Source organism: Ochotona curzoniae, unplaced genomic scaffold, assembly GCF_017591425.1.
Source record: "Ochotona curzoniae isolate NIBS_2020 unplaced genomic scaffold, NIBS_Ocur_1.0 scaffold_4506, whole genome shotgun sequence".
In the NCBI taxonomy this organism is placed as follows: Eukaryota; Metazoa; Chordata; class Mammalia; order Lagomorpha; family Ochotonidae; genus Ochotona; species Ochotona curzoniae.
Window position 1 is genome coordinate 5,021,244 of NW_024467119.1, and position 24,516 is coordinate 5,045,759.

The following is a 24,516-nucleotide window of genomic DNA, read 5'->3' on the forward strand; positions in this document are numbered from 1 at the left end:
TATTGATCTTTTACTTCAGAGGTTGACAGACAGATCGGCTGAAAGAGAGGAAGTTTTCATCTGCTGGTTCACTCCCCAGATGTCTACACCATCTGGAGTAGGGCCAGGCCAAGGCCAGATCTCCCAGGGAGGTGGTGGGGACCCAAGGACTGGCACCTGCCACCTCCCAGGGTGAGCATCACCAGGAAGCCGGATCACAGAAGGGATGAGGCACTGGGACTTACACCACGTGGGCATGCCAAGTGGTGAGTCGGTTGCTGCTCCAAATGCCTGCCGCAGGGGAATGGCTCAGACGGTAATATATTCTAGTTAATTCAACTGAAATTAATTAGAGAAAACATTTAATTAGTTCTGTAAGTTGAAAAGCCGGTTTTCTGCCAATAACTGCTGTCAATGTAACGTAAACCTGCTCTGGTGTTATTTGTGAGGCAGAGTGTGTCAGCAGGATGCTCTGCATCTGCCCACACGGCCTCTTGTCAGCAAGCTGGGCTGTGTGGCTGCGGGGGCAGGCCCGGCTGCAGAACAGGGCTGTGCTGGCACGGACGCCGGGACATTTCCACAAGCACAGTGGTGGGGAAGCTCGTCTACCTCTGTGGCCACAGACCTCCACTCAGCAGCTCCTGCACCATGGCATGGCCTCCTGAGTGAGAACGGGGCACCGCCTTCCCTCCCTGTGGATGCAGCAATGAAGGGCTCTTAGATCCTCTTCAAAGGTCGTGGTTCCCCTGAATCCCCCAGCCCACCGGCTGAGCTCAGGCTGGGCCAAGTTTCCTGGCCCAGAGGGCGGCTCCACCCACAGTGGCATCGGCTGAATGCACAGTGTTGATAGGTGTTTCTGGATGTGAACGCCTAATGCAGGACCTTGGCTCTGGGGTTCACCTCGGTCACCAGCATCCCTAATGCTGCCTATGCTTCCAGACTCTTCTGCAAACATGAGCACATTACAAAAGCCGAGAGGGTTGGGGTTCCGAATCTCCCACAGGGATGTTCAGAATACCAGGCGAACCTCTTGCTTTGTTTCATTGAGTCTTCACACAGAATGACTCTGGGTGAATCACGTGACATCCATTTGGCTTGCAGGGAATGGTGGTTCCCATGGGAGGTCCTGCTTGGACGGGAGACATTTGCTGCCTCACCGTGGCTCAGAGGCGGAGCTTGCATTCCAAGTGTTTTATGATCTGAATGGTGTGCTACGAGTGACAAAGTCCAGAGATGACACTTGCACATGTTCAAGTACATAGGCTTGCCAGCAAACTGCTCCACACAGGAGTGGCGGCTGCACCTGGCTGGCCTTACCTTGTGAGCACTGGTCCTGTCGCCAGGTCCTGGGCCCCGAACGGTGCCACTCCAGCCAGCCTCCTGGCTCATATCGGGGCTCTGCTGCCGTCCCTGGCGGGACACCGTGAGCTGGACACGCCTTTCGCTGGCCTGGGTGAGAATACACGAGTGTTAGCCACCCTTGGGCTTCCATACACACAGCCTCCTGCTCCTGGGCTTACCAAGATACGTCCTGAACTGTAGCCCCTTTTTAAGAGCGAAATACAATGTCTCAGTATATACATGTATTTTTGTAATGCATTTGTGTTGTAATTTAGCTAAAACGAAAGGGTTCTGTTGCTTCATCCTGCAGGTAGTGACCATTGCTGCCAGGATAGCCTGGAGCAGGTATGGCACCTCTGCCAAGCCTTGGCGAAGACCTCGTCTGCTACGCTGGCCTGTCTTGTATCAAGGGCTTCACTGCACATGACCCAGACCTGCGGGGCTTCCCAGACCAAGCTGGGCGCACAGCTCAGAATGGCCAAGGAAAGCAGAGAGCTTAGTGGCAGTAACTGCGCACAGCTGTGGGAACTGGAATCTGCCATGTGATAGCCTCAGGCTCCAGACCCTGCAAGAAATACCTGGTCCAGTCAAGGGTGAGCCCTCTGCCTGTGCTTTGGCCACCACTCATTCTGGTGACTGGTGCCCCCTGCCAGGTTCAGTAACATTGGCACAGGGCATGGCAATACAGGAAATGTACATGCATTGCTTCCTGGAAGGGTGCATGCCATCCACTGGTTCATGGCTTGGCATCCTGCCGTGGTCAGGCTCACATGCCTGCAGTGACCAGCAGGGCAGGGAGAGTAGCCCTGAGGCCCAGAGATGAGGCAGCCAGGGCTCACTGCTCGCCCAGGCGAAGAAGTAGTCACAGTGGATGAATGAGGCCTGGCTGGACCATGGATGCTCATGCCTGCCTCCTTCAGGCACAGGCCTGGTTATTGCCATGTGGAGAAGCCAGGCCAGGCTCTCAGGGGCCCATGAGTCTCTGCTTTTCTCCATGATGCAGACAGCGGATCTTCACACTGTGGTCTGAAGGCCCACATTTGCCCCAGAACTTAGAGCGTGCGATCCAAACCTCTAAATGGTGGCATTGGGAAGCAGGGGTGCCTGAGTCGCAAAGGCAGAGCGCCTGGCATGGGATTAGTGCCCTTCACGTGACTGAGGGCACCTGCTGACCCTCTTCGATGTGTGAGGATTGGGCGATGGTGTCACCGCTGAGACACTGCGTCCTCCTCAGACACCAGCTCTGCCGGCCACCGGGGCTGGCCATTCACGATGGCCACCGGGAACAGCCACCACCCGTCAGGGCATTTTGCTACAGCAGCTGACATGGCCCAAGACACAGGCCACCTGCGCCTGCCTTCCTGCAGCCCAGGAACCAACTCCACATCTCAGGAACCAGGACCATGCTTGCCAAACCACAGGCCGCTCAGCATTCCGTCCCCATGGCTGACAGGTGGCAGGGGGACGCTGCACACCTGGGGCTGTAAGCCCCATTCTCCCAGAGCTTTCCCAGCTTCTGGGACAGTCCAGGGAGGTGGCGTGAGGGACAAACACAGGTGGGGGTGGGGGCAGGGGTTCCAGAGGAGCAGCAGTAACTTTAGCTGAGGAAACAGAACGCAGCATCTGGGAGGAAACGAGCCTCAAGCAGCGAGCAGCGTCAGTCCCGATCAGCCTGGCTCCCACTCTGCGCACTGACTGTTCAGCCCTTTGAAACTGGACTCACAACTGCCCATTACATTTCTATGCTGGGACTGATCCGAGGCTGGAGAAGGGCAGCCCAGGCCACGCCCTCACGGGGATTTGTCTAGTGCTGTCGAGTGGTTGAGAGGGAAGGAGTTGTATGGGGTGTCCCACACCGTGAGCACAGCCTTGCTTGCTGCTCGGTCTGCAAATGGCTTTTCCCTCCCAGCTCCACTGCGGCTCATGCTGCCAGTGTACAGCCCAAACCAGCAACTTTATGCCCCAGGAGGGGACTCCAAAGAGTTTCCAGAAAAATTGAAGAGGTTGTTGATTTTGGTGCCTCATTTTTTTTTTTTGTTTTGTTTTGTTTTGCTTTGGAAACCTGAATGTAATTTTTCCTGCACATCTGAATTTTCTTGGAATGCTTTGACAATCCGCTGATAATGCATGAATTTCAAAATCTTTTTGCACCCAGATCAACATCTCTTCATTCCATTTTCCACGAGCCTTTTGAAGTCCTTTAGCTATGAGCGTGTTAAATAAAATGCCCGGTAAATCATATCCAATCCACACGGCTGCACTCTTAGGGTTAGCTTTCCAACACTGCACCTTACAGGCCACTGCCTCTCCTGGCAACGACCAGGTCATTATCATCATCACGGGCAGCTGGGCCTTGGGCCTCCACGGGTCCAAGAGGCAGGACCATGTGCAGGTCCCTTCAGGGCACCAGGAATCCATGCTCGATGGTGGTTCCCTGTGGGGCACGGGCAAGAGCTGCAGAGGGACTGGACTCCTGGGCTGCTGTCTCAGCCACTCTCACCTTGGCAGGCCGCCCACTCACATCACAGGTGCCCGCCACCAACTTTTTTTTTTTAAGTGTCCCTACTGCATTTCTCTGTAGATTTCCTTTTCCAAGGGATCTCGGAATAAGGCGGTCTGGCTTCCAGTAATATTGAATATAGGTTGAACAGCGGGCACTCTCCCCCTGCCTGGGGTTTCCTCTCTCAGCAGCTGCTCGAGACCATTCTCAATTCACCCATCTTGGCTCACCAAGCCTGGGAGAGCAGCAGAGTGCAAGAACATTATACACGCACACAAGATGTCAGATACCATCGGACACAGCTTGTTGATTTCCCTGCCCAATCCTGGCCAGGGGCCACTCAGCTGATGCTTCAGTGCCCCCCGAGGCAGCACAGGCTGTGCCAGGGAAGCACTAATTGGCTGGTCTGTCACTCGCCAGTCGCTTGCCTGGCCCCTGGCCTGTTCATGCATGCTCTGCCAGGTAGCTCTGAGTCACTTGCCATGCGACAGTCCTAGCAGAAGGTGACTCTCACACCCTCCTGGGGCTCTGTCCTGTCCAGATCAGTCACTCCTGCTTTCTCCCATGCTGAAGGGCTCGCAAGTCATGCGAAAGAACCTTGGGGACTTGGAACTCGCTCAGCATGTGCATGAACTGAACCTGAAAGACATGTTCCGATCCATCCAGCACAGAGCAAGGGCGGCCTCTTGGCCCGTGGACCAGCTGTACCCAGGGCCTCATGGGCAGCCCTCGCTGCTATACCCGCTCTGTTGGGGACCTCAGTGGCCATTGCTGCAAACGTGGGGGGATTGGTTCCATGTATTAGAAGTCAGCAGTTCTATGGATCTCTGTCCTCATGATTCTGAAAGAATCCTCATTTAACTGAAAGATGGGGCGCTGAGGGGGTGCATCTTGCTCAGGACATTCTGGGGCTGATCCCTGGAGCACAGCCCAATTCGGAAGCTGTGGAGTGGCTTACACGGCAACTGCAGGCATGGGAACCGGAGCAGACGCCTGGACAAGACCAGAGATGTGAGTCACGCCTGCTGATACGGCAAGGCCCTTGACCTCGGTCACCCTTCCCATCCGTCCAGTGCTGCTGGGGGAAAGCATTCCATCTCCTCACAAGAAATCAGGGGTTCCAAGCACAATTCCAGAAGGAGCTAATGACTCATGGTGATCGACATGCCCATACCAGCACGCCCATACGTGCTGGGAGGAAGCCATCCTGGCGTGCACCAGGTTGTTCACCATTGAAACATCAACTCCCAGCGTGCAGGCATGTTCCAAGAGGAATTCACAAGTCTCGTGTTGAGGGGAGCTCCTTCGGCGAGCCAAGGAAGGCATAAGGAGGCATGCATGCGAGCTGGGCTCTGGCAGGTGTAGGAAGCGAAAGTTGGGCAGCACGGTGGTTTCTTTCTCCCTTTTGATTGCTTGTTTCCTGTTCACCCTTGCATTCCCACAGGCACAGGAAATCCAGGGCCACAACACAGAGGGTGAATCACACAGGGTCGTAGTAAGTGTCAGGCACAAGGTCACAATAAGAATGTAAGGCTTGAGTCCCAGAATCTTCCGCAGACTGGGTCAGTCCAGCCACCCAACTGCACTGCTGCCAATGGCCTTCCTTTAGTCGGTCCGGAGGCGGCTCTGGGAATTTACTCTGCTCCGTGTGCCACAAATAGGTGTGTTGGTTGGAGGGAGCAGAGGATGCTTAAAGTTCCCTCTTTCCCCCACCGCAGTCCTGGCAGTGTGCGGCTATGGGTGACCTGCACCCTTCCAAGACCCCAAGTTGAAGGAAAGAAGTGCCTGTGTGTACCACTTTTGCTGCAAGGATGGCGCTTGGTCAAACTTTGCTTTAAATCCTTGTCCAACCAACTGTTACGAATGATGTCACTGCCCTTCCTGCAGGTGACTGTTCATGGGTGAAGCTGGCAGTTCTTCACTTGATTACTGTCCATAGCTGTTGCCGAATGATGGGTTTTTTAAAACTCTTCATTTCTTGAACTTCTTTTTTAGTGGAGCATTAGGCCTTTTTCACTAAATTGAACACATTATCTCAAAAACTTTTTAAAAGATGGGAAAGAAGCAAGGGATTCTGGGAGACTGGGACCTGACTCTGTTATCATCAGTATTCAAGGCACATGGCTTCGAACTTTCACAAGAACATAAAGTTACAGAGTTCATGAAATGAAACTGCCAAATTCAGACAGCAAAATCTGACAGTGGCAGGAGAAATAAAGTGTGCATATCTCACACACACCCTGCTTTGAAAAGTCTGTTTGCTCCACCGAGTCACACGGAAAATTTAATGCAAACAAGCCAGAGCCCCACACAGAAATCATTTGGACTTTGAGACTTCTCGCTCCAGGAGGGCTTTTCCCCACCGAGCTCTCCTGTGTGTATTACATGTGTTACAATCCGTGGTAGGATGCTCTAAGTGCTGGGTTCCTGATGAACCACGCTGACCTATGACACACAGGACCCTCTCAAGGCCTCTCTTCTGGGGTTGCCCCCTGGCTCCGATCACCATGACTCTTCCAACGTGTGTCAGAGCTCACGAGCCAGACTCACAAATTCAGAACCAACGTAAGTAACATGAGTGATCCAATGTTTGCTGCGAGTAACATGAGTAATCCCATATTTACTTTCTGGCTCTGCCTATAGGTCTGCCAGACGCTTTCCAGAAGTTTGAAGAGTCTCATGAAATAGCTTCTCAATTACTCCTTCTTTGGGGGAACAAAACTTGCGTGCCTGTCGGCGTGAAGGCAGCCCCTGTTACGGCCAGCTCCATAAAGAACTTGAAAGTTTTTCAGCTTCTGCACTGAATCTGGGGATGGGATTGGGAACAGAGCTGTGGGGAATGGGGCACTGGGAGGAAGCTTGGGATGGAAAACCATAAGCTCTTTCTTCACCGTGTAGCTGCCTCCGTGGGCCTCCCCCCACCGCAGAGCCCCGTGTGGTCACAGGGCGGCACGGCTGACCCTCGGGGCTCAGGACGCCCAGGGTTTGTCCTGCCGCTGCAGTCCCTTTCTCCCTGGCCCTACCCTACTCTTACTCTCCTATTTTAGGTCTGCAAGTTCCAAAAAGCTGTTTGAATAACAGTGATTCCAGCCACAGGGCACAATCAGCTCAAGTGACTGACACTGGAGGAAGCTGCTTGCTAAGTCCCAGGCTCCTGGTTCTTCTCAAGCCAGGCAGGAAAAAAGCAGGCTGTTTGTGGTACCCGGGACAGGACACGATCAATGAATGTGTGGTCTGGGAATGTCTTTGTGAGGCTGATGTGATTCATGGAGTCGACACGTAAGGGCAACACAGCCAAGGATTGGTTGGAAATCTGAGTCTCAATATTTAAAGATATTCAGCTCCCCTCCCCCAGCCTGGTGTGTGCTGCGAACAGTGCATAAATTAAATCCATTCTGCAGAACCAGCCAGAGGTTGCTTAGTTGAGCTTTTCCATCACTCTGCTTTTTGTTTTTTTGCATTTCTTTTCCAAGAAGTTCTGCCCAAGTCCTTTTGCTTTGTTTTGTTTTTAAAGTTTTTCCTGCTTGTAAAGCACATGGGCTTTATTTAGCAAGCAGAAGAATCTTTCAGGAAGTTCCACTCTTAGGCAAGATTTTATTTCATAAATTAACTTTCTCAGGGAATTCTCTTTTTGCTCCTCTGTTATTAATCTACAAACGTTGATGCCATATGTTACCGAGATTTTTCCACATGACACAAGCAAGGGAGTTTTCTTCTGGCGCCTGTTTTGAAAGATACTTGGCTAAATGCTTGTGCACCATGTTGAGTTACTGATGAACCTGAAGGTGGCGCTAACAATGTGGAAAACATACGGCCGATCACCTAAAATGTCTTTTTTTTTTTTTTTTTTTTTAACGAGGAAAAACAAAACAAAACCCAAAGCACTAAGAATGCAATTTCTTCTGAGCCAGAAAAATCTCGGAATTTTCCTTTTGCATGCATACATATTCTCTTGAGGTTTTTTTTTTTTTTTCTGTTTTGCCCTAACACCACCTCCCACATCCTGCCCAGACTGTACTGGCCATCGGAAGCAGGAGTGCGCCCCAAGCACTCAAAAAACAGCAGCTATGTCTTGGTCATCATCAGACCTTAGGCCTTCTGCTTGACTAACATCCACTGAGCAACATCCACCACTGGAGTAGTGTCTGTCTTGGGGCAAACAGCATGCCCCAGTGGATGTGGTGTTGGCTCTTGGGGGCAAACAGCACACCCCAGTGGATGTGACGTTGGCTCTTTGGCAGATGGTCTGACGCCCAGTCCCATGTGGTCTGCACACATGGGTCAGTGTGCACCAATATTTACAGTGTTGTCATCTCACCCTATGGATCCATTCCACAAATATTTATAAAGAATGCGTAAGTTCTGCATAGCTGTGTTGGCAGGCATGGATCTCAGTGTTGCGATAGAGTAACTGGCTGTGCTCTGCTGCACTGGCTCACGGGGCCCGAGAAGACCACGTGGCAGAAGACAGAGCAGCTGTGAAGATACCCGTGTCCTATGGGGAGGCACGTATGTGGCGTGGGTGGGGGATTCTCCCATTGGGCGGCACAGCAAGACATTGTCCCCAAGAGGAGGAGTTCTTGAAACGCTTCTGAAGCAGCAAGAAGGTAACAAAAATTCATGGGATAGGGCACAGCGTAGTAATGAGTTTGGAGGGAGGTCCACGGCCACAATGTGGCCATGGAGCTCAATGAAGGTCGAATTTGCATCTAAGCATGGAAATCAGGAGCCCAGGGAACAAGCTCCTGTCTTGGTCCAGGCCAAAGTTGATGATGGCCTGGCTGATGGGATCTGTGGAGGTGGTACAAAGTGAATTGGCAGGGCTGGCATGGTGGCACATCAGGCTAATCCTGTACCTGTGTTGCTGGCATCCCACATGGGCACTAGTTTATACCCTGGCTGCTCTACTTCCCATCAAGCTCCCTGCTTATGGCCTGGAAAAGTAACATAGGATGTTTCAAATGCTTGGGGCCTTTTACCCTCGTGTAAGACCCAGAAGTTCCTGACTTTAGACTGGCCCTACTTGGCCTGTTACGGCCACTTGAGGTATGAACCAACGGATGGAAGATCTCTCTTGGTCTCTTCCTGCCTCTTGACTTTCAAGCAAAAATAAATAAATATTTAAAACAAAAAGTGGACTGGCAAAGGGATGCAGAGACAGGGATGGTTCCTTTCAACCCAAGGAGCTGGCGGTGCTAAGCTCTAGAGGCTGGGAGAGGGAGCAGAGGGCAGGTAAGGTGAGGGTTGCATGGGGGGATTTGGGGATTAGCGTTAAGTCTGAGGTGCCGCCTGTAACTTTGCGTGGAGGAACCTCACAGGCACTGGGACACATGGCCACAGGAGGGCATGCACACGGGGTGGGGGTGTAGGCAGGGAGTCCAGGCAGGGAATGCCACCTGTTGCTGAGCTCAGCTCTGCAGGCCTCAGGCACAGGGGCCACCAGGGGGGCCGAGCCCCCACTCTGTGTGCCCCAGAACTTCCTAAGGGTGAGCATATCATCCACCATTCAGTTGAGTGGACGAGTGAGCACATACCCAGGGTGACCCCTGGACAGACACTGAGATGGTCAGGGGACTTCCATTTGGTCCTTCCACCCTGGAGCTTGAACAGGCCTGGAGCAGCTGCTGCCCAGACGTGCCACCTCCTCTGTCCCCTTTCCTGTCCCACCCCTAACACTGTCCAATCCTGAAGCGAGATGCCCAAGGCGCCACTAGGAAACTAGCACACCACGCTGGCAGGAGAGCTTTTAAAGACACTTTTCCCAGGGCCTCCCCTATCAGGAGGGGAGCAGGAGTTCCCTGCTGCCTCAAGAGAGATCCTTCTGGAGGGATCTTCTAGCAGATCATGCCACTTCCTTTCCTAAACCATCTGCCCAGAGTCCAGGGCCTTGAAGCAGCGTGCACCCCTCTGCAGCCCCTCACTCCTGTCGCGTTTCTTGCTCATCTCTGGGTGCACTGCATGCTCCACATAGAATTTGTGTTCCTAACAGGCAAGAGCGTGTCCTCATTGCACGTCTTCGAATAACCCTTGCAGCTTTGTCTACCTGCAGAACTTCAGCTCGAGCCTCCAAACTCAGGTCAGGGTTTTCCTTTTCTGGGAAGACTCCCGAGGCCTAAGCGACAACCTCTGCAGGACCTCCAGCATCCCTGAGCAGAAGCGCTCCCCCCACGGTGCTATCACAGCTTGTGGCAGTCCAACTGGAACCATCCATCAACCCGGTGTCCAACCTCCAGCTGGTGGGCTCTCTGGGAGAGCAGTCCACGCAGTTGCCATCTCCTCTGTTCCCCATCCTGACCGAGGGCCAGGTTGGCAGGGAAACCTCTGGTATATACATAATGCATGAAGGAAGGGAAGTGTGGTAGCAGAGTCTAATTCTCTGACAACAGTGCTAGCTACCTGCCAATGTCACCAAGATACAGGACTGATGTTCCTGACATTGACGATGGCAGAGAAGGGAAGATGAGGGAGGTGTGGGGTGCAGGAGGCGGGGGAATGGAGCAGAAGCGGGTGTAGCTGTAAAGCAGGGACATCTCTGGGTCAGATGAGCAGCCCTCTTGGGTTCAGTCCTATGGAGCCACTAGATGTGACCGCCAGGAAAACCAAGGGACTGGGGGAGCGCTCTGTATCAGCTCTTGTAACCACATGAGCATCTCAAAGCCTTACTCTACAAAACAGGAAAGGCATTCCATGTTAGGGCTTGCTGATGTCACTCGGGTCGGAGGGTGAATCGGGCTGAACAGTTGAAAGGCCTTTGGGAACCCTGCTGCCCACGGGATTGACACAACAGGCTGTGTGGCCCTCTCGGTGGGAGTGTCCACTCAGGCTTGGCACATCTGTCAGCTGGACTTGGGCATGGGGAATCACCTGAACTAGCACTGGCCCCAGCAGCCAGGAGGATGCGTATTATGGCTTGACTTGGGACAGCAGACAGCCAGCTGTCTTGGACACATGTCACATGTGTCTGAGTGAACTCTGGGCCTGTGTGTGTCATTTTAGGGCCAGGCCAGCACAGGTCTCCTGGCCCCACGAGGAGTGAAACAAGGTCTGCGACCCAGAGCCTGCTGTCACCCTGAGGAAACTTAATGGGCTTGCCTTGCAACTAAGCTTGCAAGGGTGTTTGCAAGGGGTCACTGTTGGCGTGCGGTGGCACTAGGAGGTGCAGAGTGCTGGGCATACCTGCTGCACTAGTGTGCTAGGGGGCACGCACCTGAATGAGATGAGCTGCGCTCTCAGGACTGCCGTGGCGAAGGTCATGTCCATTGACGGCCAGGATACGGTCGTTCTCCCGCAACTGCCCATGGCGATGAGCCAGGCCGCCGTCCAGCACGTTGAAGACAAATACCCCAGGCTCGTCCGCCTTGCGCACCAGCTTGATCCCCAGTGGCTCATCGGGGCTGCTCTTGGTGAGGATCACCTGGAAGCTGTCGTCATCATGGTCATCCCCCGCGGCTCCGCGGGTGTCCAGGGCTGGGCTGTGGTTCCTGGCCCGGAACTTCTGCTCACGCAGCACGGTCAGCCGCAGCACCTGGCAGGGCCGGCGCAGGAGGCGCACGGCGTAGTTGTGGGGCACATTGCTGATGTCCATGCCGTTGACCTGTGGGGCGGGGCGAGTGATGGCATGGTCAGCTCTGCCAGCTGCAACCCTTCCTACGGGGCCGCTCCATCCTGTCACCTTCCTATGCGCCTAAACGACCCTGTCTTCCCACCTTCCCACCCTGACATTCACTCTTTCTCCTGCTCTTGCTTTACAGAGAGTAGAAGGGGAGGAGGGAAGAAAAAGTAGGGAAAGGCCAAGGCAGAGAAGGGCGCGTGCCCAATGAGCTCAGACCGACGATGACATTAATGTACTGCCCCACTGCCCTCAGTCTGCCTGACCATTGGCTCTCCAAAACCCTGCAACTGAGTTTGCACTCCTGAGTTCTACTGCTGTGTGTCCGTGTGTGCATGTGTAAGAGAATGTGCATGTATGTTAGAGTGTTATGTATGTGTACACATATATGTGCAGCTATGTGGACAAGAGGCATGTGCCTGTGTGTGTGTGCAGGTGGCTGTGATGCAGTGAGATATGCGTGGGAGACAGAACTGTGTGCACTTGTGAGCAAGAGGAGAGTACATGAGGTGTTTGCAAGAGGTGAGAGCGAGCGAGAACAGAATTTGTGTGCAAGGACATTTGTGTCCCCAACAAAAAGACCAGCACCCGCACACTGTAAAACCAACCATTCATTGTCGACCATTCATCCATTCATCCATCTTTGCTTCTTGCCTGGCTGCCGGCTCATATGTTCATCATGTTAATTAGACCCCCCTGAAGCTGGGCCCTTGTCCTTGACCATGAAGGATGTCCTGGCTGCCTGTAGCGGGCTTCCTGAGTTTAATTACTCCAGCAGCACAGGCCCAGCCTGAATCCTTGCCGCATGGCTGGTGAAGGAGGGAGGACTGGCAAGGGCAAGGCTCCCACCCTCCTCCAAGCACAGGGAACACGGCTTCCCCGGAGGCAGCAGCAGTGCCCTGGCACACCCTGGCACAGCCCCAGCAGCTGTTTTGCCTATAAGCGCTAGTTGAGGACCACAAGAACGAGAATGTGCTGTTACACAACGGTGCCAGGAAGCCCGGCACCCTGGGGTTGCAGGAGGCCACGCCTGGCCTCACGTTGTACCTTAGTGCTTGGTAAGGCAGCATCTCTGCCACGATGGCTGGAGCTCGCTCCCCTCCCGTCCATCAGGGTGTGCAGGCTCTCAGCGAGACGGAGACCTGCGCGTCAGCAACCTGGATGGGCCAGGATGGCACGACTACTCCATGCACTATGATCAACAGTCATGTCGGCATCTTCCTTTTGGGAAAATTCCTCCCTCACTGCCCTCCTGTTAGGCAAGGTCCACCCTCAGGCACTCTGCTCCTTGCCACCACCCCCTGCAGGTCTCTGCAATGAGCTAAACCACTTCTGTCCTCCTGGGTCTCCACTCAACCACAAGGAATTCAGCACAGGGCAGCAGGTGACCAGCGGGGGTGATCAGAGAGCATACAGTTCCCTGTCACTCTGCTCTGGTTTTATGACATCGTCCGTCAGTGCTGCTGGGAGGAGGAGGAGAGGAAGAGCAGGAGCAGACAGAGTAAGAGGATGCAGAGAATGGGCTGTGGGAATGGAAAGAACTGGAAGGGGAAAGAATGTGGGGAGAGCTGTCTGCATGCAAAGAGAAGGAGCAGACGGCTCACGACAAACCCACGTGCACAACCCTGACTGCACAGCCAGGAGGCAGAGGGACTAGACCCATTCACTAGGTTTGCTCATTCATTCATCTGTCCACTGTCCTGCTCAGTCTTCCTTCTGTGCATCTGTTCACCTCTTCTCTCTTCCCTCTGTCCCATCCATCCATCCATCCTGCCCTCTTCTCGCTATTCTGTCCACCTGTCTGTCCATCTGTCCTTCCCTCCTTTCCATCCATCCACCTGTTTTCATCGTCCCTCTTTCCTCCCTCCTTCCAATCCATCCATGTGTCCAACCATCCATTCGTCCATCTTTGCTTCTTCCCTTTATCTCATCTATCCACCTATCCATTCTTCTCCCCTCCCTCCTTCCCTCCTTTCCTCCCTCCCTCCCTTCCATCTTCCCTCCCTACGCCCACCCACCTGTTTCCATCCATTCTCCTTTCTCCCCTCCCTTCCTTCCATTTGTCCCCTGTGCACCCAGTCCCGGCTCTGCTGGGCTCTCCCGGTGGCCCTCACGTGGCCGCACCTTCAGGATGATGTCCCCAGGCAGGAGCCGGCTGTCCCTGGCGATCACGCCGTCACGGTAGACGTGCTGGATGACCATGTGTGCCAGCGGGGTCTCTGCGCCCCCCACAAGCCTCATGGACAGGCTCTCGCTGGGGTGGGTGCGGGTGATCTTGATGCTGGTCACTTCCCCGTCTGGAATCAGGTGGTACAGCCTTGGAAAGACTGTAATGTACACAGGCAGTTGAATTCACCCGGCAGTGACAACATCCCCACAGCTCCCCTTCTCGCCAGGGTAGGTTATGCAGCACTCCTTGGGGACACGTCCTCCTCTGCCTGTGCGTCACGCTAGCTTCTCTGCCTGCTGTGTTTTCCAAGCTGGACTGGAACCCAGTGCTTTCCTTTCAAGGTCTGTTAGAAATAATCCCTTCTGCTTAAACTCTACCCAAGCCCCCTTCCTTGTTCGCACGGACTGTTGCGAACAAGGAATAAAACATCCTGTTTTATTGCTTTCTATAGCCACCCCACAGACCCTACTATTCTTGAGGGCAACTTCTGGCTAATTCTATGGAGGTCTGCACACCCAGCACCTGGAGTATAGGTCTGCTGAGTGAACAGGAGTGGAGGAAGGAAGAAAGGGAGGAAAGAAGGGAGGGAAGGGAGGAAAGAAGGAAGTGAGGGAGGGGGAGAGGAAGGGAGGGGGAAGTGAGGGAGGGAAAGAGGGAGGGAGGAAGGAGGGAGTGAGGAAGGAAGTGAGAGAAGGAAGGAGGGAGTGAGGAAGGCTGGCTGGCTTCCCGCCCCCCTAGCCCCGCTCAGACACTGCTGCCCATAAATAGACCTTGTGAGACCTGCCTCTTGACCCACGGAGGCCCAGGGCTGGCTGATGGCTGAGCCCTGAATGCAGAACAGAAAGGAGAATCACAGGTCACCTGGACTGGTGCTTTCAGAACTCTACTTTTAAGATTAAAACTTCTTCTTTTTTTCCCCCCTTATTTGAAGGAGGGAGGAGAGATCTCAAATTGACTGGTTCACTCCCTAAATGCCTTCAAACCAGCTACGCTGGGCCAGGAGTGGCTGGGTTGGGAGCAGGGAACTCAGTCCAGCTCTCTCATATGGGTGGCAGAGGCCTGAGCCATCACCCACCACCTCCCGGAATGGAATTAGGAGTGGAGCTGGGATTCGAACTGGGGTATGTTGACATAACCAGCTTTTAAACCACGGCACCAAATGCCCACCCCTGAGTTCCCTCACCCCAGCTTCCCAAATCTTTCCCAGCCCCCTGCCTCCTCCCCCAACCCCGAGGCCACCCAGAGGCAAGGAGCTGCTCTGGCTATTTTGCTACTGACAGCACCAGTGCACGCATGCTTGTGTCAGCTCAGAGAGGCAGGGAGGAGGATGGCATGGCTAGGTGACCCCCAGTACCACTGGCCAGGTCAGCGCCAGGGCTGTCGTGCTCTGCCGGGGGCCAGCACGGATGCTAAGGCCACACGGCCTGGATTCGGAGCTTGCTGAGTAACCCTCTGCCCCTTGGCTTCAGTTTCTTGCCTCTGGAGCAGGAACAGTGACAGGGTGCTTTGAGTCTATGTGGGGAGCACGCAGAACTGTGCCGCGTGCAGTTACCTGGGAGCAGGGCTGGCACTCTCGCCCCAATGCCCGAGCTGGCACCGGAAGCAGAGGGCACCAAGCCCTTCTTCATTCATGCGAAAGGGAAGCAAGAGGGTCTGCCTTCAGTTACTTACTTGCCAAGCAGGCTGATCAAGGGTTGAAAAACTGAAACCCTCCCCCTGCACCCTTGGGAAGGGAGGGCCACTGAGAGTGGCTGTCGCCCCTCGCTGATGTCCCCGTAGGATGTCTCTGGCCTGGCAAGGGCTTCGTTTACCTTCAGGGCCTCCGTTTTCTTCAGAACTGTCCCCACCCTGGCCTGCCGGGCCGGCCACGCTCCTTGCTCCCCGGAGAACGCTCAAAGCATGGTTGAGTTTCTTGAAGGACCTTCTTCTGAGGGTGGACCGCTCCAAGGGCCGTGCTGCCATGGGGAGAGAGAGGAGGGCAGGTGGGCATGCCTAGGGCACTCGGTCACTGGCAGGGATCAGCCCTGCAGGGGCAGAATGCCTAATGTACTGCCCTCCCCTATCTGCTAAACTTCCTGCAATGAGACATTTGCAGCTTGTTTTAAAAAATCTACATTTTCCCTCTTTCTTAGGGTTAGACTAGTTGGAATGGCAGGTGCCAGAAGAGGCAGGTAAGATTTCCACTCTACTTCAAACCTTCCCTAAGTCACATGACCCAGCCTTGAGGGCATGGCTTCACTCCACTTTGGAGAATCGAACCTCCAGTGGCTGCCAAAGCCATCATGTTTTCCCCTTAAAAAGCACATTTCTAGAACTTTCCACAGTGAGTATTCTGCAGAGCACAGTGCCAAGGCACCTCCCCCCTGTGGACTCACCCCTGGTTGGGTTGCTGTGGCCGGAGTCGGCTTGGCTGTTGCCTGGCGGCCCATCCTCCACTGTGGGCACATAGGCGGGGTTATCCAGCCCGGGCTCCTCTGCGTCACAGGAAGCAGCAATGGTGGGCGCAGAGGCCTTGGCAGAGAGTGCCCCAGTGGTGGGGCTTGTGCAGCTGTCGGAACAGCCATCTTGGGAGCGCCGCTTCCTGTCCTTGGTCAGGCCGTAATGGGAGACACCCTTGCAGCTGCAATGAGAGCAGTGGAGGGGTCTCAGCACAGGCTCCTGCTGGGGCACGTCAGGGCCGCTTAGGGACCCCAGGGAGCGTGGCTTCGTCCCTCCCTCTCCACTGGCACATCACCCCAAGGCGGTGGGGTTTTAGATGACTACTGTACGCGTTGAACAGGTGGAGAGGCAGGGTGTTCCCACCTGTTGGTCACTCCCTCAGATGCTCTCATTGGCCTGAACCAGGTCAAACCTGGGGGTTGGGAACTCAACCCAGGTCTACTGGGTGGGCAGCAGGACCCCAGGAATGGCAGCTATCCCAGTGCCCGGCTGCCTCGCAGGGTCTACATGAGCAGGAAGCGGGTATCAGGAGCCGGCGGCAGAATGCAGGCGTCTTAACAGGATGTGACTTGGGCCGACCTGGGTTGTACCACATCCACGGCCCTTGGGCCAAATTTCAGTGGGAAAATGATGCTGTTGTATGGCAGTGAGGGCCATCAACCAGTAAGCCCCTGTAAAAACCGACCTAAAAATTTTTTTTTCTGAGATTGAGTTTTTTTTTGAAAGCAGTTAAGGACAGCCCAAGGTCTTGGGTCCCTGCATTTATATGGGAGACCTGGAGAAAGTTCCTGGCTCCTGGCTTTGGATTGGCACAGCACCAGCCATTGCAGACACATGGGGAGTGGAAAAAAAAAAGGATTTATTTTATTTTGATTGCAAAGTCAGATAGACAGAGAGGAGAATAGACACAGAGGAGGATCTTTGTCCGATGATTCACTCCCCAGATGATCACAATGGCTGCTTTCCCAGGCTACAAGCAGGGAGCTGGATGGGAAGTGGAGCTGCCGGGATTAGAACCGGCACCCATATGGGATCCTGGCGTGTTTAGGACAAGGACTTTAGCCTCTAGGCCACTGTGCCGGGTCCAAAACTGACTTTTATTAAAGTATGTGTGTGTCTGCTAGGGAGTGCTTTGGCCCAGCTGCTAAGGAACTGGCAGCCCATGGAGTATGTGGGTTCCAGCCGCCCCAGCTCCTGGCTCCAGCTTCCAGCCACTGTACACCTTGAGAGGCAGTGGCAATTGCCACCTGTGTGGGAGGCACAGGTGGGGTCTCCCGCTTCCAGCTTCACTCCCCTGGGCCATCGTGAGTGCCTGAGATGTGAGGCAGAGGTTGAAAGTGCCTGCCCCTCTCTGGCCCCTCCAATACGTTCCAATTAAAAAAAATATTTTTTAATATGTATTTCTATTGGAAGGGCAGAGTGCAGAGAGAAGGAGAAACAGAGAGATATTCCATTCATTGAGTCACTCCCCAAATGGTTGCAATGGCTGGAGCTGTGCTGATCTGAAGCCAGGAACCAGGAGCCTTTTCTAGGTCTCTTATGTAGGTGCAGGGTTCCAGGGCTTTTACTTCCACTGCTTTCCCAGGCCACAAGCAGGGAGCTGGGTGGGACACAAAACAGTGCCCATGTGAGATGCTGGTACTTGCAGGCGGGGGATTAGCTCAAGGGCCATTGTGCTATCTCCTCTAAGTTTTTCTGTCACTTCACTGTGCCGACCCCTGTGGGACGGAGCTGCTCTGAGTAACTCTTGGAGAGCCTCCTTGGAGGAGCGGCGTACGTGTCAGACAGAACCAAGCCTTAGTCCACGGCTGCCCTGCACGCCTGCTTCATGCTGCCCTAGAAGCGTGGAAACGGCTGGGCAGATCAGAATCCTAACTCAGAGATCCATCCCCTGGCTTGGCGCTTCAGGGAACTTGATGACCCTGGCCACACTCCTGAGTCTGCACACCCGCTTGTGGTGGGGTTTGACATCAAGTCTTATTCTGTGACCGCTCCCTCCCCCGGACTGTCTGTGGCCCCCCGAGAGCCTCCCTGTCCTGCTGCCCCGAATAGCACAACGAGTGTGGTTATGTCGAGCATATCCACGCTGCATATGCCTTCTGCCCGTCAGTCACCTGGTGGCCATCTCAGATACCTGATCAACTACCACAGCATCGCAATGCTGTGGCCAAGTCATGTGGCAACGGCCTCCAAGTCCAAGGGTAGTGAGGGTGAGAATTATAGTTGAACTGTTTTAGTCCACCAATTGTTTTTAGTAAGTATTTATTTATTTGAAAGTCAGAGTTACAGAGAGAAAGGAGAGAGAGATCTTTCATCCGCTGGTTCACTCCCTAAATGGCTGTGATGGCTAGAGCTGGGCTGGGCTGGAGCTGGGAGCCAGAGCTGTTTCTGGGTCTCCCACAGGCAGGACCCCAAGGCATCCTCTACTGCTTTTCTAGGCCATAGGCAGGGCGTTGGCATGGAAGTGGAGCAGCTGGGACTAGAGTCCATATGGGATGCTGGTAGTGCAGGCGGCAGATTATCCTGAAATGCCACTGCACTGGCCCCTAATTATTGCTACTCTTTAGCATGCCCTATATAAATTAATCTTTATCATGCATTCATATAGGAAAAAAGGATATTATATGGATAGCCTGGTGCCGTCCATGGTGTCAGGCATCCAATAGGATCCCTGTGTGTTAAGAGGTGGCTCTGTTTTCAACAGATGCTAGCTACTTCCCTACTACTCTGCGCTGGGAAGAAAAGCTAAGGGACAGAGGAGTCTGAGAAAGGCTGTGAGCTGTGACCCTGGTGTGCACGGAGCAATGCTCACTCCTGGCAGGCGGAGAAAGGCTCTACTCCCAGTTTTGCTTGCAAACACAGCTCAGTGGCCCCACCTCTCCCAAGGGCCTGAGCCATGGAACATTTTGTTACTGGGCTCTCTCAGAAAGGTTGGCTTTTCCCTGCCGTGCATCCCAGGGAAGGAGGCAGTACCAGGGTGGTCTGAATGCATCTTAAGGGCCCAAGAGGCTGGCGGTGCCCGCTCCCACACTCCCGGGACAGCTGCAGACGTGTTTGGGAATCGTTTCACCAGTGGCTTGCTTCAAAAAATTTCCTTTCCTTGTTTGTACATAGAATCTGATATTTCTTAGAATCCCTGGCATCCTGGTTGTGATGAAATGTGGTTTTAATACGAACAGCAAAGGACTTGGATCATCCAGCCCTGGCCGGTTCTCCTGTTCCAGCAAGGAACCGGGCCAGTGCAAGCTCCAGCTTAGCAGCTGCCTGCAGGACCTTAGCGCCTTGCTGACAGCAGGGAGGGTTGGCTGCACGGATCAGCTGTTCTGATGTGACCTGGCCTGCTTAAAAGTAGTCAAGGGGTGGATACAGGAAGTTCAAAAATGAGAAGAAATACTGAGTGATGGGGAAGAACATCAGGGCCAGTGTGTATAGGAGCCACACAGAGTCCCAAGGACGTGCGTGGGCGTCTTGTGTGGGACAGTGGTATGTGACCCACACTGCAGCGTGAGTTCTGCTGCCGGCCAGTGAGTGTGTCCATGGCGGGTGGCTCTGGCCTTGACCGTGAGCTAGCCTTCCCTGTGGCCAGATGGTGACGAAGCCACAAGCTGTGGCTCTCTCAGAGAGGAGGGAGAGCGATAGGGTGAAGGAGGAAAAAGGCTGCTTTTTCTGTTGAAAATAATGGAAAAGTTTTTGAAAGTATTGGAATCCCATCTCTTAAAGACACCATTGTGGTTCTAAATTCCTGGGGTACCAGGGAGGTGGAGTTGAGTCCAGGGAAGGAAAACCTCAAAAGTGGGAGAGAGGCCCGCCTCTGTGCCCCAGGCCATGGCTAGGGGGGCCCATGGCCAAGTGAGGGAGGTGGTGGTTGCTAGATCGAATCCTGTGTCTCCCAAACGTCCACACAAAGCGGTTCTTGGAGCAACTTGCAGCTATGCGAGCGCAGCTCCCTGAGGCCTCTTGGCTTCGCCTAGACCCGCGGCGCAGGGAGAGCCATGAAGGTAGCGCTTGTACTTACTAATTATCTGTGTGTAGTGACTAACGCGGGGCCTCTTGATTTATAAGCAGACCAGGGGAAGGCGACGGGAAGAGCTGATTAGCTTTGGCTACAGCCTTGAACATATGGTGCGCCCTGGGCTGTGTTCAAAGCAAGCAGGATTTATGCTGCCTTCTAGTTACCCTGAACACTAAGCACTCTCAGGTGGCGGCGGCCGTGAACTTGAAGTATGAACCATGCGGAATGCAGAAAGGCACCTCTCAACCAGACCTCAGCTTTGGATGCATCGCTTACTCAAACAGAACAACTCTGAGAGGTGGTTTTCTGGGTAATCATGGTGCTGGGAGCCCATGTGCCCTGGCAGGGGCAAACAGCCCTGCATCCATCACCCCCTTGGCCGAGGCCACGCATCTGGTCCCATGCTGGTGGGGTCTCTGGGGTGGGGGTTGGTGATGAAGTGGGCTGGGCCCAGGCACACCTCAGGGAGCCCTGCCAGGGCATTCTCTGTGGGATGTCAGCATGTGGGCACATGGCAAACAGGGCTGGGCTGAGCAGCGGATAGCAGACCCCTGCAGGGCTCTCAGGGAAGTTGGCCAGCATCGCCGAGGAGAGAGCCATGCATGGCGGGGCCCAAAGGCAGCTTTCAATGGGAAATGGCTTAACCTTGCCATGTTGGCAACGCGTTCCGGCTCGTTAACGCGCTGTGTGGTCTGCAGGAAACACATGTGCTCCAGGGCGGCCATTCCAGCCCCGGGAGGAGAGGAACGGCTCCATAGCTTGTCTCAGCCCGCCCCAGGGAAGCAACCCCACGCCCCTCCTCCTCTTCTCTGCTTTCACCTCCCTGTGCACAGGTGCCCCCCCCCGCCCCGGGGAGGGCTTCCCTTTTTGGGTTGGCCCCACAGCCACCCTGAGTCTCCATCACTCTTGAAGGCACTGGGCAGGCAGACACCTGTCATGGGGACTTGGCTAGTGATTCTTTGTAGCATCAGGAGGCTTGCTTAAGGAGCTGCAATGTGGGGAATCAGAGGTGAGTGAGCCACTGGGAAGCAGGGTGGGCAGTGGGCACTAGCGTAGGCCAATCAGGAGACGGCAGTACCAGAGAAGTGGTCGCTGGGAGGGAGACTAGGAGAGACGCCTGGGAATTGTCAGGAATTTATGGTGCTTTGTCAGGGTCCTGGGGGCTGCAGGGTGGAGACCAGCGATGGGCCTGGGATTGGTGTGCCCAACCCCCACCTCCACTCCAAGGCCGCCACCCTGGCACTTCTTACATCACGTGTCCTGGCGTGACGTCTACTGTGTGCGGCCTCTCAGCTCTCGCTGTCCAGCAGCTGCCGCCATCAGCACATGCAGACCCCTGATTCCTCCCTGCCCACCAGCCCAGTCCCCGTCCTTCTGGCTCATGAAATTGCACCTGTTGTACAGGCCCCACCTCCGTCAGATTTCTCTTTGACTGTAAAGAGTCATCCAGAAGCCAGCTACTCGACACTCTTCTTCTACTCCATCCAGCTGCCAGGACCCACGCTCAGGACCCACCCTTGTTCCCCCTGCCACTCCTGTATCCACAGCACAGCAGCCAAGGGTGCCTGGAGCAGGCTCTGCGTCTCCCTTTACAGGACCGATGTCTGACTCCTGGGCCTCTGACCTCATCGCTACCCTCGCCCACACAGCCTTTCTGTGCATCCCTAGACCTAGCCAGCTGCTGCTGCTGCCCGTCTGTCCTAGAGGCCCTTCCCCAGGCCCTGCTCCCACCTACCCCTCACCCTCCTTGGCTGCACTGTCCACCAGCGGCCCTTTTGCACAAGGTAAGCTCAGAGGGCAAGGTTCTGGTTTGCTAGTCATCCTGTCTCTGGAGCCCGTCACTATGACGGCAAAGAGGTGTTCACAAGTCATCTGCAAGTACAATGACCTCCTTAAAGGTTGATTTGTTTATTTGAAAGTCAGATGACTCCTCAGGTGGCTGGAACAGCAAGGGCTGGGCCAGGCTGAGGCCAGGAGCTTCAGCTTGGTCTCCCATATGAGTTCATGGGACCAAGTCCATAGGCCACTTTTTTCTGCTTTCCCAGGTGCATTAGCAGGGAGCAGGATTGGAAGTGGAGCAGCCAGGACTTGAACCAGAGCCCACATGGGGTGACAGTGTTGCAGCTGGCAGTTTAACCCACTGTGCCACAACGCCAGTGGGGAATGACCTTTACTCCAACTATTAGATTAAACATCTTCTTTTAGGAAAATCATTTGGGGATGGGGCATTTGCCATCAGCACGCCTGCACTGGAGTGCCAGGGTGGCTCCTGGTCCTCGGCGCCTGCTAACGTAGACCCAAGAGGCAGCAGTGCTGGCTTGAGCAGCTGGTGTCTGCCACCCACACGGGACAAGGCCCTGGCCTCAGCCTGGCCACCTCTAACGGCTGCGAGCAGCTGGGGAGCAAACCAGTGGGTAGCAACACTCTCTGCTTCTTCTTCTCTCATGTATGCCACCTGGCCTTTCAAATAACAAACATTTAAAAGAATAAGACACTTAAAATAACGAGTGCTGGCATCCCATAGGTGCACCAGTTTGTGTCCTGGCTGCTCAACTTTCCATCCAGTTACCTGCTTGTGGCCTGGAAAAGCAACAGATAGCCAAAAGCCTTAGGACCCTGCACCCATGTGGGAGACCCACAATAAGCCCCTGGCTCCTGGCTTCTGATTGGCTTACCTCCAGCTGTTGAGGCCATTTAGGGAGTGAATCAGTGGATGGAAGATCTTCCTCTCTGTACAGCTGCCTTTCCAATATAAATAAATAAAACTTACAAACAAAACTAAGTCACTGAGTGGAGAGGCAGGATCTTAGAGCCCCAGGATGGCATCTGAACACCAGCTGAAAGCAGCCTGGAAGTGCAGTGATGTTGGCTGTGGCAGAACACTTGGGCCCCAAAACAGTTTCCTGGTGGCTGGGTGGAAGTCTAGGCTCACAGTCACACCCGAGCTCCACTCTCCTTGCGGTGGAGCCTGCTTCCCTTGCCCCGTGCCTGGGTTAGGCTGCATGCGGGGTCTGGTGTCCCTCCAGGTGCCGGGTGCCGGCTGACTCGCTGGCGTTCTCATTTCCTGAGCTGCACCAAGTGACAAGTACCCTCTTGGTACTTATGGGAATGACCCAGCAGGAGGCGTGGGACTCACCACACTGCCCTACTGACACCCGGTGACACTGCTGTGGACACAGCCTTCTACCTGCTCCTTCACTCCCAGATGCCTGCTGGGGCTGGGCGGGGGTGCAGCTAGGCATGGGGAGCTGAGTCTGGGCCCCCGTAGGAGCTGCCTAGACAGGATGCAGTGAGCAGGAGGCTGGGATGGGAAGTAGAGCCCAGGCTCGCTGCTGTGGGAGGCAGGTGTCTTCCCAAGCAGCAGTTGACATCCCGTGCCGAACGCCTGCTTCGTTATCCAGGCCAGAAGGCTATTGTGCATGTAACAGGCATGAACAGGAAGTGAATACCGATGCCATCTCTCAAGTTATGCTGGTACAGTGGGTTTTTCGTTTTTTTTAAAAGAGTGATAACGAAACACTTTTGTTTTTTAATTCAGTGGCCACAAGTGAAAGGTCTGAGAAAGCTGGCACAGGAAAGTGGAAAAATACAGGCTTTCCTGTTCAGAACATGAGGGTGTGGCGTCTAGATCTGTACCCTCAGTGCGTGGCTTCCAGCGGGCTCCCTGACTGCTCTCGGCCCTGTCTCAGCTCTGCAAAGTGTCATGTCTGCTCACCCTGAGGGTTAACGGTTCCTGCGGAGTGTCTGGCAGTCCCTGGGCTACAGGTGCAAATCAGAAGCAGTAGCCAGCATGCACTGCCATGCCAGATGTTGTGGCTGCGCAGAACATGACCCCCGGCATGTGGTGGCATGGAAGCAGAGATGCATCACCAGAGAGCGGTGGGAGACTCCGAGGCAGGGCCCCCCACAGCATCTGGGCCCATCAGGGAGGGCTTCTCAGAAGAGAGCTGAACTGACCTGTGCCTGGGAGGACTGGATCAGCCCAGCTGAGCAGCCACGAATGCCACATTCCAAGGTGCCCAGAACCTAAGCACACGGCGTGTGCCAGGAGGAGTGGAGTCGGTGCTGACTCTGCCCTATGCGATCTTAATGACAGAAGAATGGAAGCGTGACCAAGGTGCAGGTGTGGGGCTCGGCCCAGGGCCCCCCGGCCTCCAGGCCGGCCCTCCACTGTCAGAGGGGGTGCGGCTGGCAGGGATGAGCATGACTTTTTGTTCCCTTTGCTCCTTTTACCAAAGGCTTTGGATTGTGTTGGCACCAACTTGTTTTCATAGCTGCAGGCTGTTTAGATCCTTGGACTGGAAGGCAGCAGGCTGCGCATTTGGAAGCCACCCTAATGCATACTTGAAGTCCTTTCGCTGCAAAGCCCTAGAACTCTTTGAGACAAAAATAGCTGCCTGAGTCCTCTTTGAAAATGGTTCCACTTGAGGCGACCGCAGCCCACCCTTGCGCAGGGCCCACCCTTG

The 24,516-nt window shown here is 54.6% G+C and overlaps 1 protein-coding gene across 2 annotated transcripts in view; it reads right to left on the bottom strand.

The window, feature by feature from the left end:
* Positions 1–24,516, bottom strand: part of LNX1 (ligand of numb-protein X 1) — a 66,141-nt gene that overhangs the window by 15,148 nt on the left and 26,477 nt on the right. Inside the window, exons 2-6 of one of the 2 annotated variants that reach the window (XM_040966668.1) lie at positions 15,975–16,219; positions 15,411–15,554; positions 13,554–13,726; positions 11,028–11,414; positions 1,297–1,428 (exon numbers count right to left, since the gene is read on the bottom strand). In XM_040966668.1, the coding sequence (XP_040822602.1) occupies positions 1,297–1,428; positions 11,028–11,414; positions 13,554–13,726; positions 15,411–15,554; positions 15,975–16,219 (1,081 nt within the window). Of the gene's footprint in view, positions 1–1,296; positions 1,429–11,027; positions 11,415–13,553; positions 13,757–15,410; positions 15,555–15,974; positions 16,220–24,516 lie in introns of both variants that reach the window. The other variant, XM_040966667.1, reaches the window with a different exon arrangement.